Raw genomic sequence first — 17,264 nt, 5'->3', positions numbered from 1 at the left:
TGTTGGAAATCATACATACAGATGTATGTGGTCCGATGAATATTGAGGCTCGTGGCGGATATCGTTATTTTCTCACCTTCACAGATGACTTAAGCAGATATGGGTATATCTACTTAATGAAACACAAGTCTGAAACATTTGAAAAGTTCAAAGAATTTCAGAGTGAAGTAGAAAATCATCGTAACAAGAAAATAAAATTCCTACGATCTGATCGTGGAGGAGAATATTTGAGTTACGAGTTTGGTGTACATTTGAAAAATTGTGGAATAGTTTCACAACTCACGCCACCCGAAACACCACAGCGTAATGGTGTGTCCGAACATCGTAATCGTACTTTACTAGATATGTTGCGATCTATGATGTCTCTTACTGATTTACCGCTATCGTTTTGGGGATACGCTCTAGAGACGGCCGCATTCACGTTAAATAGGGCACCATCAAAATCCGTTGAGACGACGCCTTATGAACTGTGGTTTGGCAAGAAACCAAAGTTGTCGTTTCTGAAAGTTTGGGGCTGCGATGCTTATGTGAAAAAGTTTCAACCTGATAAGCTCGAACCCAAATCGGAGAAATGTGTCTTCATAGGATATCCAAAGGAGACTATTGGATACACCTTCTATCACAGATCCGAAGGCAAGACTTTTGTTGCTAAATTTGGAAACTTTCTGGAGAAGGAGTTTCTCTCGAAAGAAGTGAGTGGGAGGAAAGTAGAACTTGAGAGATAACTGTACCTGCTCCCTTATTGGAAAGTAGTGCATCACAGAAAATTGTTTCTGTGACACCTACACCAGTTAGTGAGGAAGCTAATGATGATGATCATGAAACTTCAGAACAAGATACTACTGAACCTCGTAGATCAACCAGAGTGAGATCCACACCAGAGTGGTACGGTAATCCTGTTCTGGAAGTCATGCTACTAGATCATGATGAACCTACGAACTATGAAGAAGCGATGGTGAGCCCAGATTCCGCAAAATGGCTTGAAGCCATGAAATCTGAGATGGGATCCATGTATGAGAACAAAGTATGGACTTTGGTTGACTTGCCCGATGATCGGCAAGCAATTGAGAATAAATGGATCTTCAAGAAGAAGACTGACGCTGACGGTAATATTACTGTCTACAAAGCTCGACTTGTCGCAAAAGGTTTTCGGCAAGTTCAAGGGATTGACTACGATGAGACCTTCTCACCCATAGCGATGCTTAAGTCTGTCCGAATCATGTTAGCAATTGCCGCATATTATGATTATGAAATTTGGCAGATGGATGTCAAAACTGCATTCCTGAATGGATTTCTGGAAGAAGAGTTGTATATGATGCAACCAGAAGGTTTTATCGATCCAAAGGGAGCTAACAAAGTGTGCAAGCTCCAGCGATCCATTTATGGACTAGTGCAAGCCTCTCGGAGTTGGAATAAACGCTTTGATAGTGTGATCAAAGCATTTGGTTTTATACAGACTTTTGGAGAAGCCTGTATTTACAAGAAAGTGAGTGGGAGCTCTGAAGCATTTCTGATATTATATGTGGATGACATATTACTAATTGGAAATGATATAGAATTTCTGGATAGCATAAAGGGATACTTGAATAAGAGTTTTTCAATGAAAGACCTCGGTGAAGCTGCTTACTTATTAGGCATTAAGATCTATAGAGATAGATCAAGACGCTTAATTGGACTTTCACAAAGCACATACCTTGACAAAATTTTGAATAAGTTCAAAATGGATCAAGCAAAGAAAGGGTTCTTGCCTGTGTTACAAGGTGTGAAGTTGAGTAAGACTGAATGCCCGACCACTGCAGAAGATAGAGAAAAAATAAAAGATGTTCCCTATGCTTCAGCCATAGGCTCTATCATATATGCAATGCTGTGTACCAGACCTGATGTGTGCCTTGCTATAAGTCTAGCAGGAAGGTACCAAAATAATCCAGGAGTGGATCGACAGCGGTCAAGAACATCCTGAAATACCTGAAAAGGACTAAGGATATGTTTCTCATATATGGAGGTGACAAAGAGCTCATCGTAAAAGGTTACGTTGATGCAAGCTTTGACACTGATCCGGACAATTCTAAATCGTAAACCGGATACGTGTTTACATTAAATGGTGGAGCTGTCAGTTGGTGCAGTTCTAAACAAAGCGTTGTAGCGGGATCTACATGTGAAGCGGAGTACATAGCTGCTTCGGAAGCAGCAAATGAAGGAGTCTGGATGAAGGAGTTCATATCCGATCTAGGTGTCATACCTAGTGCATCGGGTCCAATGAAAATCTTTTGTGACAATACTGGTGCAATTGCCTTGGCAAAGGAATCCAGATTTCACAAGAGAACCAAGCACATCAAGAGACGCTTCAATTCCATCCGGGATCTAGTCTAGGTGGGAGACATAGAGATTTGCAAGATACATACGGATCTGAATATTGCAGACCCGTTGACTAAGCCTCTTCCACGAGCAAAACATGATCAGCACCAAGGCTCCATGGGTGTTAGAATCATTACTGTGTAATCTAGATTATTGACTCTAGTGCAAGTGGGAGACTGAAAGAAATATGCCCTAAAGGCAATAATAAAGTTATTATTTATTTCCTTATATCATGATAAATGTTTATTATTCATGCTAGAATTGTATTAACCGGAAACATAATACATGTGTGAATACATAGACAAACAGAGTGTCACTAGTATGCCTCTACTTGACTAGCTCGTTAATCAAAGATGGTTATGTTTCCTAACCATGAACAATGAGTTGTTATTTGATTAACGGGATCACATCATTAGGTGAATGATCTGATTGACATGACCCATTGCACTAGCTTAGCACCCGATCATTTAGTATGTTGCTATTGCTTTCTTCATGACTTATACATGTTCCTATGACTATGAGATTATGCAACTCCCATTTGCCGGAGGAACACTTTGTGTGCTACCAAACGTCACAACGTAAATGGGTGATTATAAAGGTGCTCTATAGGTGTCTCCAAAGGTACATGTTGGGTTGGCGTATTTCGAGATTAGGATTTGTCACTCCGATTGTCGGAGAGGTATCTCTGGGCCCTCTCGGTAATACACATCACATAAGCCTTGCAAGCATTGCAACTAATGAGTTAGTTGCGAGATGATGTATTACGGAACGAGTAAAGAGACTTGCCGGTAACGAGATTGAACTAGGTATGGGATACCGACGATCGAATCTCGGGCAAGTAACATACCGATGACAAAGGGAACAACGTATGTTGTTATGTGGTCTGACCGATAAAGATCTTCGTAGAATATGTAGAAGCCAATATGAGCATCCAGGTTCCTCTATTGGTTATTGACCGGAGACGTGTCTCGGTCATGTCTACATTGTTCTCGAACCCGTAGGGTCCGCACACTTAAGGTTTCGATGACAGTTATATTATGAGTTTATGAGTTTTGATGTACCGAAGTTAGTTCGGAGTCCCGGATGTGATCACGGACATGACGAGGAGTCTCGAAATGGTCGAGACATAAAGATTGATATATTGGACGGCTATATTCGGACACCGGAAGTGTTCCGGGTGATTTCGGAGAAAACCGGAGAGCCGGAGGGTTACCAGAACCCCCCCGGGAGAAGTAATGGGCCATATGGGCCTTAGTGGAAAGAGAGAGGGGTAGCCAAAGGTGGGCCGCGCGCCTCCTCCCCCCCTGGTCCGAATTGGACGAGGAGAGGGGGGGCGGCGCCTCCCTTTCCCTCTCCCTCCCCACTTTCTTCCCCCTCCTAGTAGGAGTCCTACTCCTACTAGGAGGAGGACTCCTCCTTGGCGCGCCTATAGGGCCGGCCGGCCTCCTCCCCTTGCTCCTTTATATACGGGGGCAGGGGGCACCCCTAGACACACAAGTTGATCCACGTGATCATATTCTTAGCCGTGTGCGGTGCCCCCTTCCACCATAGTCCTCGATAATATTGTAGCGATGCTTAGGCGAAGCCCTGCGATGGTACTACATCAAGATCGTCACCACGCCGTCGTGCTGACGGAACTCTTCCCCAACACTTTGCTGGATCAGAGTCCGAGGATCATCATCGAGCTGAACGTGTGCTAGAACTCGGAGGTGCCGTAGTTTCGGTGCTTGATCGGTCGGGCCGTGGAGACGTACGACTACATCAACCAAGTTAACGCTTCCGTTGTCGATCTACAAGGGTACGTAGATCACACTCTCCCCCTCTCGTTGCTGTGCATCACCATGATCTTGCGTGTGCGTAGGAATTTTTTTGAAATTACTACGTTCCCCAACAACGAGATGTGGGGTTTCGTGCAACAGTGGGGCCCGCAGAGGCAGAAGAACGGGGCGCTGACAGGCGTGAGCTCTTTGACCAGGAGGATGCACTGGTGGCTTGCAGTGGGGATGGTGTGGCGGGCGTCGGTGTGTATAGGCCGCATTTGCCACGCAAAAGCCCAGGAAGAAGGATGGGAGAGCCGGATGTTGGAGATGGTCAAGTTGGGCCGTCTTTTGCGGCCCAGGCCTTGTCGACCACTGATGGAGCTGGGGCTGACAAGGCTGGGACTGGAACACAGATTGAGGACCGACCTGACCCGCTGAGCCGCTTTCTCATTAGCTGTGTCTCCCCTCTCCCACACCTCTCCTTCCCACCCCGATGGCCGGCGGCGACTTGGGGCCTGGCCTGGCGGGGCTCGCCGCGAAGCGAAGCAGCGGCAGGCTGGCATCCAAGCCAACGGCGAGGTTGTCGGCTATGGACAAGGTGCAGTTCATCCTCCTCAAGAAGAGTGGCGTATGGGATGGAGAGGGGCTGCCTGCAACCCCGGCGCCGGCAGATCTAGAAAGGTATAGGGAGATGTTCAAGAAGCCGCTCCCTGGCAGCTTCATCGCAGCGGTGGAGGCCATGCTTGAGGCAACGGGGCCAGAAAAGCAGAGGAAAGGGGGCAAGAAGGGACTGGCGCAGGGTGTGCCGGTCTGATTGGTGCGTTGTTTGCAGCAAAATCGGTCAAGTGGTGTTCCTCCTAGTTTGCCAATGTTAGTGTTTTTCCTTCCCTCGCCTGTTAGTGCTGGCTGTGTGAGTTGTATTGTGGTTGTGGTGTGGTGGTGCTGCTCAGCTGTAATCCCCTTTGGGAGGAGTGGTAGAAGTCTAAATGTTCTGTTGGAATATGATGGTTGCCATGAAAGGAAGCTGCTTGAGAGGAGTCAAACTGTTTTATGGATCTCTCCATATTGAGCTGGAATGTGAGGGGTTTAAACAATCCCGCGAAGAGAAGGGCTGTGCAGATTTTTGTGTCTGACCTCAAATGCAACATAGTATGTTTGCAAGAAACGAAGCTCAACGATCCTTCAAATGGGCTGGTTGTGGAGGCACTAGGACCGAGATTCAAGGATAATTTCATCTCCCTCCGTGCGAACGGCCCTAGGAGAGGTGTGCTCATTGCTTGCAATGAGGATTTCGAGATAAAAAATGATCCATCTGCGGCTGGGGAGTTTTCAGTCTCGGGGATGATCAGGTGCAGAGCCAATGGGGAGAGCTGGTCCATCTCCGGCGTTTACGGACCGCAATTGGAAGAGGAGAAGATCCAGTTCATTGATGAACTGCGAAGGATCAAGATGCAAATGCTGCCGCGGTGGTTGATCCTCGGTGATTTTAATATGATCAGCAGGGCAAGTGATAAGAGCAATAACAATTTAAATCTGAGAATGATGGGGCGGTTTCGGGCTGCCATTGAGGAGATGGAGCTGATTGATTTCCCGTTGCTGGGAAGGAGATTCACATGGTCAAATGAACGGGAGAATGTTACTCACTCGAAGATTGATAGAATCATGGTGACAAATGACTAGGAGGCCAGCTTCCCTCAGTATCAACTATCGGCAGCCTCCACTAATATTTCTGATCACTGTCCCATTGTGCTAAAGAAGATGGAGTGCTCGCATTATAAGGCCTTCCGCTTTGAGAACCATTGGCGTAAGTGTTCTGATTTTCAGGGAGTGGTTCAGATGGCATGGAACAGAGAGGTGAAATCTACTGATCCTATTCGGGTTTTGCACACCAAGCTTTCCAGAACCGCGCAGGCTCTGCGTCTTTGGAACAAGAAAAAGGTACGATGGGCTAGTTTCATGTCGAGCCTGGCGAGTGAGGTGATCTTCAGGCTTGATTTGGCGCAAGAGGAGAGGGATCTATCCGCTGAGGAGAGGAGGCTGCGTGCTATGCTGAAAGCCAAGTTGTTGGGCCTGGCGGCTATTGACAGAGCTAAATGGAGGCAGAAATCGAGGCTAACTGATATAAGAGAAGGAGATGCCAACACTAGGTTCTTTCAAATCAGAGCTAGTGGAAGGCGCCGCAAGAATCACATACCAAGTTTGAACGGAAGGAGTGGAAGAGTGACTGATCATGAGGGGAAGGCTCAGATCCTATTCGATAGATTCAAAAGCATTATGGGCACACCGTTCTCGAGGACCACAAAAATGAATTGGGAGGCCATGGGATTGCCAAGGCGAGATCTGCAGCACTTAGACAACCCCTTCACCGAGCATGAGCTGCACGCGGCCGTAACTGAGATGCACGGTGAGAAAGCACCTGGGCCGGATGGGTTCACGGGGATGTTTTTCAAGCATTGTTGGCAACTGATTAAAGAGGACCTCCTTGCTGCGGTGAATTGTGTTCACTCGCTCCATGGACACAACTGGAAGCTGCTAAATACCGCAAATATTGTGCTGCTGCCCAAGAAGGACGATGCTCAGGAGGCAAGTGACTTTAGGCCGGTGAGTCTAATGCACAGTGTTCCAAAAATTGTCAGCAAGATGTTGGCTTCCCGCTGATTCCTGAGATCAAGGGGCTTGTCACAAATAATCAGAGTGCCTTCATAAGAGGAAGGGCTATTCAAGACAACTTCCTGTACGTCAAGAACGTGATCAAGGCTGCTCATTCCACAAAGTCGCCCTTGATATTCCTGAAGCTTGACATCGCCAAGGCTTTTGATTCGGTAAGCTGGGCATACCTGATGGAGGTCCTGGAGGCGATGGGGTTTGGTCAGAGATGGCGCGATATGATTTCACTGATTTTGTCCTCCACATCATCAAGGGTGCTTTTAAACGGAATACCTGGCTCACCTTTTGTTCACTTGCGAGGGCTTCGGCAGGGAGACCCTTTGTCCCTGCTGCTTTTCATCATTGCCATGGAACCATTGCAGCGGCTCCTATCGATGGCTGCAGAGCGAGACATTCTATCCCCACTGAGATCTCAGATTACCCGCTTCCGCTCCAGCTTCTATGCTGACGACGCGGCTCTGTTCATCAACCCCACCATGGATGATTTTCTTGCAGTTCAGGCCATTCTCAAGATCTTTGGTAATGCTTCTGGTCTGTCCACTAATATCAGCAAAACGGTGGCGTATCCCATTGCCTGTGATGAAATTGAGCTGGACCCCATGCTGGCTGTGTTTGGTGGGATTCAAGGGGCTCTCCCATGTAAATATTTGGGATTGCCTCTAGGTGTCAGGAAGCCCAGGAGGGCCGAGGTGCAGCCGGTTCTGGACAAGATGGCGGGAAAGCTATCGCCTAGGAAGGGTAGATTGCTAAACAGGATGGGGAGACTGGTTTACATCAACTCGGTGGTCACCAGCACGGCCATTTACTTCTTAACAGCCTTCCAACCGGATAAATGGTTCATTAGAAAGGTGGACAAACTCAGGAGAAATTTCCTATGGGAAATTGAAGAAAGAGCGGCTGGAGGCAAGTGTCTTGTAAACTGGAAGCGGGCCTGCTCCCCCAAGATTGTTGGTGGGTTAGGTATCAAGAACATCGAGTGTTTCAGTCGGGCCTTGCGCTTGAGATGGGAATGGTTCAGATGGGATGACGTCGATCGACCGTGGAAAGGATCTCCTACTCCGTGCGACGCCATTGATAGACAGTTGTTCTCGAGCTGCTCCTCTATTCAGTTGGGTGATGGTCAGCTTGCGCTGTTCTGGATGGATAGATGGATGCATGGGGAGGCCCCTTATGTGATTGCACCGAAGATCTTCAAGCTGGCGCGTTTTAAAAGAATTACTGTCAAAGAGGCTTTGACAAACGGCCGGTGGATGCAAGGTTTACAAAGAATGAACAACGAGGAGCAGCTAGCACAATTTGTCAGAATTTGGGAGGAGGTTCAGCAGGTGAGCCTTTCGGAGGCAAAGGATGTGATCAGGTGGTCACTCACGGCAAACGGCTCCTACTCTGCATGCTCTGCCTATGCCATCCAGTTTGCGGCCGGGATCGAGCAGCTGGATCTGGAGAGAATATGGAGATGCAAGATGGAGGGGAAGGTCAAATTCTACCTTCGGCTACTCCTGCAGAACAGAAATTGGACGGCGGATAGACTACTAGCGCGGAATTGGCCACATAATGATCGATGCAAGTTGTGTGATTAAGAGGCTGAATCTACAATGCATTTGACGCGGGGGTGTTCTTTTGCAAAGGAAATATGGTTCCACTTCCACGGATCTAACAGTAGGGTGTGGCGTATTGCGTCTTCGGCTAGCTCGATTATAGACTGGTGGAGAAGGCTATGCTCCGCACGCGGTCCGAAGAACAAGGTACAGGAGGATATCACGTTGGCGGCCTACATCGCCTGGCACCTGTGGAAGGAACACAACAAGAGGATCTTTCAGCAGAAGGAATTGACTGTGTTCATGTTGGCTGATTTAATCAGCGATGATGTAAAATTATATGTTGAGGCAACTGGTCAGGATCAGGTTATTGCATAAAATCTGCCCTGTGAGAAACATTGTGTGTTCTTGAGCAGTCCCTATCCTATCCGGGGACATGTCCCAGAAGGATGTTGTACTGCTTGATTTTTCCTCTCTTCCATTACAATGCAAAAGCAGAGCTCCTGCTATTCCCGTCAAAAGATCCTCCCAAAGCCAAAAATCACATGGTCCGTGGTTCTGCACGTCCCAAACGAAAATGACATGTGCATGTTAAATCAACAAGCTAGTTACTTACTGATTGACTCGGGCACTTGTAGAAATGGATGCCAGGGAGCACAAAGTTGTACAGGTGCGTGCTCTTCTATATAGCTGGTAAAAAGAAATTACGTCCTACACTATCGCAATGGCACACAACAATGGTATCTGCGTTCATACTGCCAGAATCACGAAGGCCCACGCCTGGGGCAACTGTCGGCTCCATACTGACATTTGCAGCATGCACTTGCTTTTGTGTCAGGTTATACTGCCTATAATACATACTCCCTCCATTCCAAAATATAGCGCGTCCTCGATTTCCGTGTTTCAACTTTGACCATTAATTTAATCAACAAGACCGACTGCGGCAGGCGAAAAAATTATACCAATGAATTCGTATTCAAAAAAAGTTTTTAATTATATAATTTTTGATCCCGCCGCAGTCGGTCTCGTAGGTTAAATTTATGGTCAAAGTTGAACCTCGAAAAGCGTGGGCGCGCTATATTTTGAAACGGAGGGAGTATATATATACGCTACAAAACGATGTCTGACACCCATATACCCTAGCAGCCTACTCTGATCCGAATCACGAAGGCCTGCGCGCCGTCGATGGCGTGGGATCAGATGCCGCTGCGTCCAGTGCTGCACTTCCCACTACATATGGATGTATAACGATATGTTTTAGAGTGTAGAATCACTTATTTTACTTTGTATGTAGTTCATGTTCGAACCAAGGTATTTAGGAACAGAAGGAGTAGAACCAAGGTATTTAGACGCTCTGTGAGGGCTATCAAATTTCTTAGATGTATGTCCTTTTAACCTTTTATTTTCCATGTTGCATATGAATTATGATACTATTTCCAAGAAAAAAATTGTAGTACTATATTTAATTCATATAGTTGTATATGTATTTCATTTTGCAGAATGTGTCACTAATAGATATGAATATTGTTAATTCATGTCGAGTTATCTTTTTACATCATATTTTGTATTCCCGTGACAATGCACAGGCATTCAACTAGTTATATATGGATGTTTCATTAGATGGTCACTGTGGCATTTGGCACTTGCACCACCCTGACGCTGACGCTGACAATGACGGTACAAGCGCGTCGGTCCAAACAAAGGCCTTTTTTTTTTCCTTACGAAGATATATCTCCAAACTTCGATTTGCCCGTTGGTCATTGGATTGCGAATGATAGGTTATGTTCAGTGTGCATCAGTTTTAACAAATCCAGTGAAAATATGCCAGTGAATCCGGTAAAAAAATGATGCTATCCCATGTAGCTTCACCACCATCTTGCCATCATCTAAAACTCTAAGCTCCCTCGATGGGAGCTCTCATGGTGAATCGTGGGTGTGGAGAGTGTATAGGACCCTGTTTACAGTGGGTTATAGTTTTGTGTGGGCAGCTGGGTTTCTTGTGCGTCCATTTTGCTTTCGTACGTCTCCTTCATGTAGCGTGGAAGATTGTTGATGGCCGGGGTTAATCAGATTAGCTAGGCGCTGCATGCCTTCGTGGGCCGCTGAGTTTGCTCTGTTGTGCCTCCAGGAGAGGTCGGCTGTAGCGGCATGTCGGGATGACGGGTTGAATTGACAATGTTATAAATTAAATTGCTAAGAGTGCTATGAAGATATTTTAAGCCTATGGGCTTTATTTCAAATTAGTAAATGTTTTTAAATCTATGAATACTCTCTAAATTCCCACGCATTTAAAAAAATCATGGTTCTTTAATTTACAACATTTTTTAAAATCCAAGATTTTTTTAAATATGCGAACATCTTTTTATTTGACAAAAAATAGCCGGCTTTTATAAGATAACAGTGGAGTGAGAGCAAACACAATCTCTACTCCTAATGGAGCAGTTGGTAGTCTCGCTTTCAGGTTTTTTTTCGTCCCACCACTTTCGTCCGGGTTTTTTCGTAGGTTAACCATCGTAGATTTTTTTCGTCGCCTCCCCCACTTCATCGGTTTATTTTTACTTCACCCTCTCACACAACGAAAAAAACTGAACGGATCAGAACTTTCCATACGGACGTAAATTATTTAGTAATGTCTTTATGTAAAAGAATCAATCACAATCAATTTTTAAAGATCAAATCTAAATTAATTAATCTTCATAACGTTTATTTTCTTCCGAATCACGTCCATAACTTTCCTTTCTTGTTTGGGCAGAAACTGTTTGGTAGCAGAGATTAGGAAGCTTCCTATGAGTGTAGTAATAGGAAGTATTCTTTTTCTTGATGATTCGTTTCCATGCATGATGATAGTAAATTAGGCCAACATTCACCACTATTTATCAACGTCATCAATCGTATCCATTCCTACCAGTTTTAAGGGAATCTGCTCGCTATGTCTTTTTTAAGGGGATCCGCTCGCTAAGTCGTCGTCGCACGTTATTTTCACAAGCAATTTCCCTAAAAAAGGCGTGGGTATTGGTAGTTGAACGCCCGCTAGGTTTTCCGCCTGTCCCATCCTCGCGTTGTGCCGCCGCCACCCGCCGAATTTCCAGCCGCCCGAGCCCGTTAACTTCGCCAGCCATCGGGTCGACTGCCCCCGCTCCAAACCCCCATCCCCGAGCACTAGCTATCGCCGCGTTGCCGCCCCAAGCTCCACGCCACCGGTAACGAATCAAGCGCCGTCCCGACACCGCCGTCGCCGGCCCAGCACCTCCAGCCTTGCATGGACAGCTTCAATGTACAGTCTCCCTTGCTGCCTCACCTTCTGCCAGCGCATGCAGCGGCGGGGTTGGACGCGTGCGTGCTTGCTAGCTTGCTCTCCGTGCGTACGTACTTGCTCTGCGTGCGTCGCACCGGCCAATGCGCATAATGCGTGTGTGCCTGCTTTTCTGTATGTGTATGGCAGCGTGATGCGTGTGTGCGTTGCTGTGTGTGTATGATATAGATGGCCCGAGTGTGTGCATGCTGTGCTCTGCTCTCTGCTGATCTATGTGTTGGTGCTTCTGCTATATGCTCATGTCATACAAATGAAATTTCTGTTAATCTTCTGACACGTTGAGTTGGTTCTCTTTGTCTTCTGAGAGGGTGAATGCAAAGCAGTCTATTAAGTCAGGCACTATTGCTGAGCTAAATTGACAAAAAAATATTGGTAGCCATAGTTGTAGTTTAAGTAGTAGCGAGTTGTCTGATATGTATAAAGAACCCGTTGCAATTGAGTCCATTGCTAAATTGACAAAAAAGGCCGCCAGTATCACTTGATATATATGAGAATATTAAATGTATTATTAACATGATTAATATTAAACTCTTAAAGTTAATGTGACCCCGTTGCAACGCACGCACGTTCTTCTAATATTACTAAGCATGCGAGTGGAGTAGAGAGCTGAGCTGGGCTAGCGTGAGATTTGTGGGCCAACCCATGTGAACTTTATATCAGCAATTCTACCGTTTCACCTTGAAATATGAGTTCAGCTCCCAAGGGGCTAACACAATGGCCACCGTCTTACATCATGGTCAAAATATGTAAAGACACCACACCCATTCATCCAACAACTTCATTTTTCTCTCAACACAAATATTGTCTTTATGGGCACTCTAGCACGATATGTGAATGCAAAAAAACACCATCGTAATATAATTAAAAATCAGGTGCACACGGGTAAAATCAAAACAAAATAATCAACCACAGCAACTTGCTAGAGAGAAATATTCCACGAGTGAAAGTGGCGCGGCAAAGCGCACGTTAGCCTCTAGTGCATATCTGAAATTGGAAGAGCTTGGAGCTTAACAAGCTGGAGACGTGTGCTCATGTTTCACAAGATGACAAGTCTCCTATTGGCACAATATTCTTCACATCAAGCTTGTCATAGGGCTAGTAAAAGGATCGCTGAGGCATTCATAAAAAAAATGAGACCAACCCAAAAGCTAATCCTCGTTTGCTTTTCTTTATAGAAGAAACTTCGTGAGCATCGCGCGTCCATGCCGGGACTCAGAGCGTGTTTGTTTTCAGGGACTTGTTGGTTTAGGGACTTAAAAAAGTCCCTATAAGTCCCATCTAAACCGAACAGGAGGAACTTATAGAGACTTAAAGTGGGCATTTGAGACTTATGAAATAGGACTCTCAAGGAGGGACTTATACGGACTTATAATTATAGTATGGTCTTTTAATCCTTGTTAAGTCCCAGGAACCAAACAGTTAGAGACTTTTTAAAGACTTGGGACTTATAAGTTGGGACTAAAAAAAGTCCTAGGACTTACCAAACAGGGCCTCAAGCTCGGGTGAGCTGACAGCAACCTCAGCTGCTCAGCCAACAGGTCGACGCTCCATCCTCACTTGAGGCATTCATAAGTTGCATGAATTGCGGAGTACAAATTATATAATAGCAATTTGGTGCACGAGCGATGCTATGCACACGATGGTGTCCGAACGATTTGTGAGCGATCATATATATATCAGTCCGTCCATGTACATGAATGAAGTGCATTCGACGGCTGGATTCGGCGTTGTTCCACTGTCGTGCATGGCGTGTCGTCCGCAACACTGGGCACTTTCGTTTGGTGCACAGTCTAGTGTTCTGTGCCACCTAGACTCGACCGCAACACTGGGCACAAATCTTTAATCTGTAAGCACCAATAGACGATGGATACATGCACAATATATCTCGTGCATGATAGAAAATCATTTCTGTTTCTTCAAGCAATCCCAAAGTCGTGTCCACAGTGGCAGGTGCAGCTCAAGGAGACCACGGGTCCACGGCTTAGCAACCAGATGCAGCGTGGCCTTGAGCCGGACGGACAACCCATACAGCTCGCTCATGTCCAGCTTCGCCCCGGCCGCCGCCGCCGGCAGCTCCCAGTCGAAATGGTACAGCAGGCTGGCGAGCGCCAGGTCGATCGACGGCACGGCGAAGCCGACGCCGGGGCAGCCCCTCCTTCCGGCGCCGAAGGGCACGAACCTGAAGTCCTGCCCCAGGACGTACTCCGCCGGGCCATCCGCGAACCTCGCCGGGACGAACTCCTCGGCGCGCTCCCACGTCGCCGGGTCGCGGCCGATGGCCCACGCGTTGATCACCACGCGCGTCCGCGCCGGGACGCGGTAGCCCAGCAGCTCCGTGTCCTCCAGCGTCTCCCGGGGCAGGAGGAGCGGCAGGGGCGCGTGCAGCCGGAGCGTCTCCCTGATCACGGCCCTCAGGTAGCTCATCTTCTCGAGGTGGTCCTCGGTGACGTGGCCGGCGCCATTGACGGCCGCGCAAACCTCGTCCTGGAGCTTGTGCATCTCGGATGGGTTGTTGATGAGCTCCGCCACGGCCCATGTCAGAGTCGTGTAGGTCGTGTCGGTGGCCGCGGCGAACATGTCCTGTTTCATCAACCGTGTAGAAAGGCATAGGGTTACATTTCATTTCATTGATTTGATGATGGTGATGGTGAAGCTAAATAGTTGTAGCGCCAACGTTGCGTACCAGGATAATGGCCTTGATGCCGACCGTGTCGAACCGGACACCCCCGGAGTCTTCTCCATCGTCCTCGCTGACGTCCAGCAGCACGTCCACGAAGTCCCGGTGATCGTCCTCCCCGTCGCCAACGAGCCGCCGTCCTCTGCCGAGACGCCGCTGGCGGTGGTCGGAGATGACCCGCTCGAGGAGCCCGTCCATCACCTTGCGCGCCCGTGCCACCTTGGCGTCCAGCCCCATGAGCGTATCCACCCACGCCAGCCACGGGACGAACTCCCCCACCGTGGCCGAGCCCAGCAGCTCCTCGAACTCGGCGAACACCTCCGTCAGGTCGTCGTCGATCCCGTACCCGCCATCGTCGCCGAACGCGGCCCGCGAGATGACGGCGCTGGTGTAGGATATGAGCTCGTCGGTCAGGTTCACGACGTTATCCTCGGGCCGCGAGCAGCAGGCGGCAGCGCGCTGGACGCGGTCGACCAGGGCGCCGGCCTCCTGCTCCCGGACGCGGCGGAAGGAGGCCACGCGGCGGGCGCTGAGGAGGTGGAGCACGCACACGCGGCGCGCCTGCCGCCAGTACTGCCCGTAGGGGGCGAAGGCCATGTCGCGGCCGTACAGGAGGCGCTCCGCCATGCGCACCGCGGGGCGGCTGGCGAAGGCCAGGTCGTGGGTCTTCATGACCTCCAGCGCCGCGTCCGCCGAGGAGGCCACGACGGTGGGCACGCCGCCGAGGCGCAGGAGCATGACGGGGCCGTGCGCCTCGGCCAGGGACCGGAGCTTCCGGTGCGGCAGGGAACCGAGAAGAGGGAGGTGGCCAAGGACGGGAATGCCCCATGGCGACGGAGGCAGGCGCGCGCCGCCATTGCTGCGGGATGGACCAGGCTTCTCGGTGAGGAAGAGGAGGAAAGAGACGAAGATCGGCACGAGCAGGGTGAGGAGGAGCAGGGGTGAATGCAACAATGCAAAAGGCGACGAGGCGTCCATGTATATGTCGCACTGCGACGCGGGTACAGTGCACTCTGCTCATGTTTATATTAGTTGATGTGCGTGTCTTTCTTTCTTCCCTTGCCACGTCTTGTGTGTGTTCTTTCGCATCTTTTCAACTTAGGTGATGTGCATGTGTTCTAATTGGATGTGCAATCACAGTAGGGTTCATTCTTCGGTGGCCGTCCATTTGTGCGTGTCCACTGAGTTCACTCTAACCTTATCGCTTCAGACGATCCATCCCTTTCATAATTTCTATCCAAAATACAGAAAATGAAGAAAGAAGTCCACATCACCCCCTGTGGTTTCAGAAACCGGCTAACCCACCCCCCAACTCTGAAACCAGTTAACTAATCCCCTGAGATATCTAATACCAGCCAAGGCACCCCCTAATCCCAATTAAAGTGGTATCTGCCGATGGTTTTGCTTGCGTGGCTGTACAGGATGGCCACGTCGGCTTGGTAGGGTGGGTCTGAGACTTAACTGCTCCTCCGGTTTGTTTGGGCATCGTCTCCCTTATTTCCTTTCGACGAGACGGCGGCGGGGCAAGACGGGATGATCGCCGCTTGAAGGTAGCAGCGCGACGACTCCAGGAGTCCAGGTTAGGCGCTCATCTCTTTCATGCCCAGCACACACGTATTTCTCTGTGTTGACTACACATTGAAACTTGCACACATGCAAGGCTGCAACGACCCTTTCTGAATTTAGATGTCAGACGCCAACTATATAGTCCTCGATCAGTCCGGTGATTAGTACTAACGCACCATAGTTTCACCCGAGTAGTGTTTGCTGAGTTAATGTATGTACACCAAAATTATCTCTATGCACTTGAACAGTCTAGGTTCTGAAGATTTTAAAGGACTTTTTTCAAATTCAGAAAATACGATTTGGGTCCCTTCAGACCACTGCCATTTTACTAGTTTTGTTATTTTTTCTCTATGAGTAATCTCGACCGACGTCTTAGTATTTTCTCAATGGTACTTGTGTGATCACAATTAAACAACTAGTCGGCCGTCGAGCTACAGTACACATTGAAATAGCTACTCTGCAATCAGCAGTTTTCTTTCAGAAACCTGCTGGACTTAACAGTCCATAACCCAGGTTGATGCCTGTCTGCATGTACTTTAGAAGTAATCAACTTTTGCAAAATGCCTTGTGTATTCCAGGATGCATGCATACCTTTAGCATGAGCATGACAGGGGCATCATAAATTTTGAAATACACTAAACTCATATAAACTCTGGTACGTATGTGTCGGAGTAAATAGCCATGGGTAGCCTAGCCGGCTCCCCTTGGCCCTTCTGAAAAAAGTTACGAGCCCGCCCGGCTCTCAAGAATCAAAGACATGGGTCCGCCTTCCCCTCGCTGGCTGCCACCCAGGCCGGTTCTCGGAAGGCGGTCCGACTTTAGCCCTCATGAGAAGGCCGACTCCAAGAAACCGGCCATGAGAAGGCCGACTCCAAAAAGCCGGCTCCCCATAAAGCGGTCCAGACCGTACTCACAAAAGTTTGCACCCACCTAATGGCGGTGCGAAGGGGCGTGGCTACAGAAGAGCCTGCCACCCCCGAATCCCGGAGCACGCCTGGCACAGTGCGCCGTACGGGGTAGGCATGACCCGTCCGGCGCAGCACTGTTGCCATGTTGACCCTGGCATCACCCACGACGGGCTGCCAGCATGGCCCACAGGCGGTGGGCCCCTTTGAGCAGAGAGACGCACGAAGGCGGCCACGCCTCCAACCAGTCGGCCCAAGACAGAGCCGGCTCCCCGCAGCCGGCTTGCCGCCTCCCTCGAAGAAGACGCCCCATTAAGGAGACAAGACGCGGTAAGGCTACAGCGATCGCCTGACAGGCGGCGGTACTGTAGCCACGCTTACCACGATGAAGCTCACGTCAACAAGATGAAGCCACAGTAACCAGCCGCCGACCAGGCCCTGGACAGTGGGGCCTTCCTGTCGACCAAGGGGCCGGCAGCCGGC

The 17,264-nt window shown here is 48.7% G+C and overlaps 1 protein-coding gene across 1 annotated transcript; it reads right to left on the bottom strand.

Moving 5' to 3' along the window:
- Positions 1-13,276: 13,276 nt before the first annotated feature.
- On the bottom strand, positions 13,277-15,324 carry LOC119267663 (cytochrome P450 71A1-like). Its single transcript, XM_037549092.1, has 2 exons — positions 14,317-15,324; positions 13,277-14,213 (listed from the first exon to the last, which is right to left on the bottom strand). Exons 1-2 carry the CDS (start codon positions 15,286-15,288, stop codon positions 13,536-13,538), a joined length of 1,650 nt encoding a protein of 549 aa, XP_037404989.1. The 5' UTR covers positions 15,289-15,324; the 3' UTR covers positions 13,277-13,535.
- Between the last annotated feature and the right edge of the window lie 1,940 nt (positions 15,325-17,264).

This window comes from Triticum dicoccoides, chromosome 3A, assembly GCF_002162155.2.
Source record: "Triticum dicoccoides isolate Atlit2015 ecotype Zavitan chromosome 3A, WEW_v2.0, whole genome shotgun sequence".
NCBI lineage: Eukaryota > Viridiplantae > Streptophyta > Magnoliopsida > Poales > Poaceae > Triticum > Triticum dicoccoides.
Note: the sequence above shows the minus strand (reverse complement) of the source record. Positions and strands in the feature narration are given on the sequence as shown.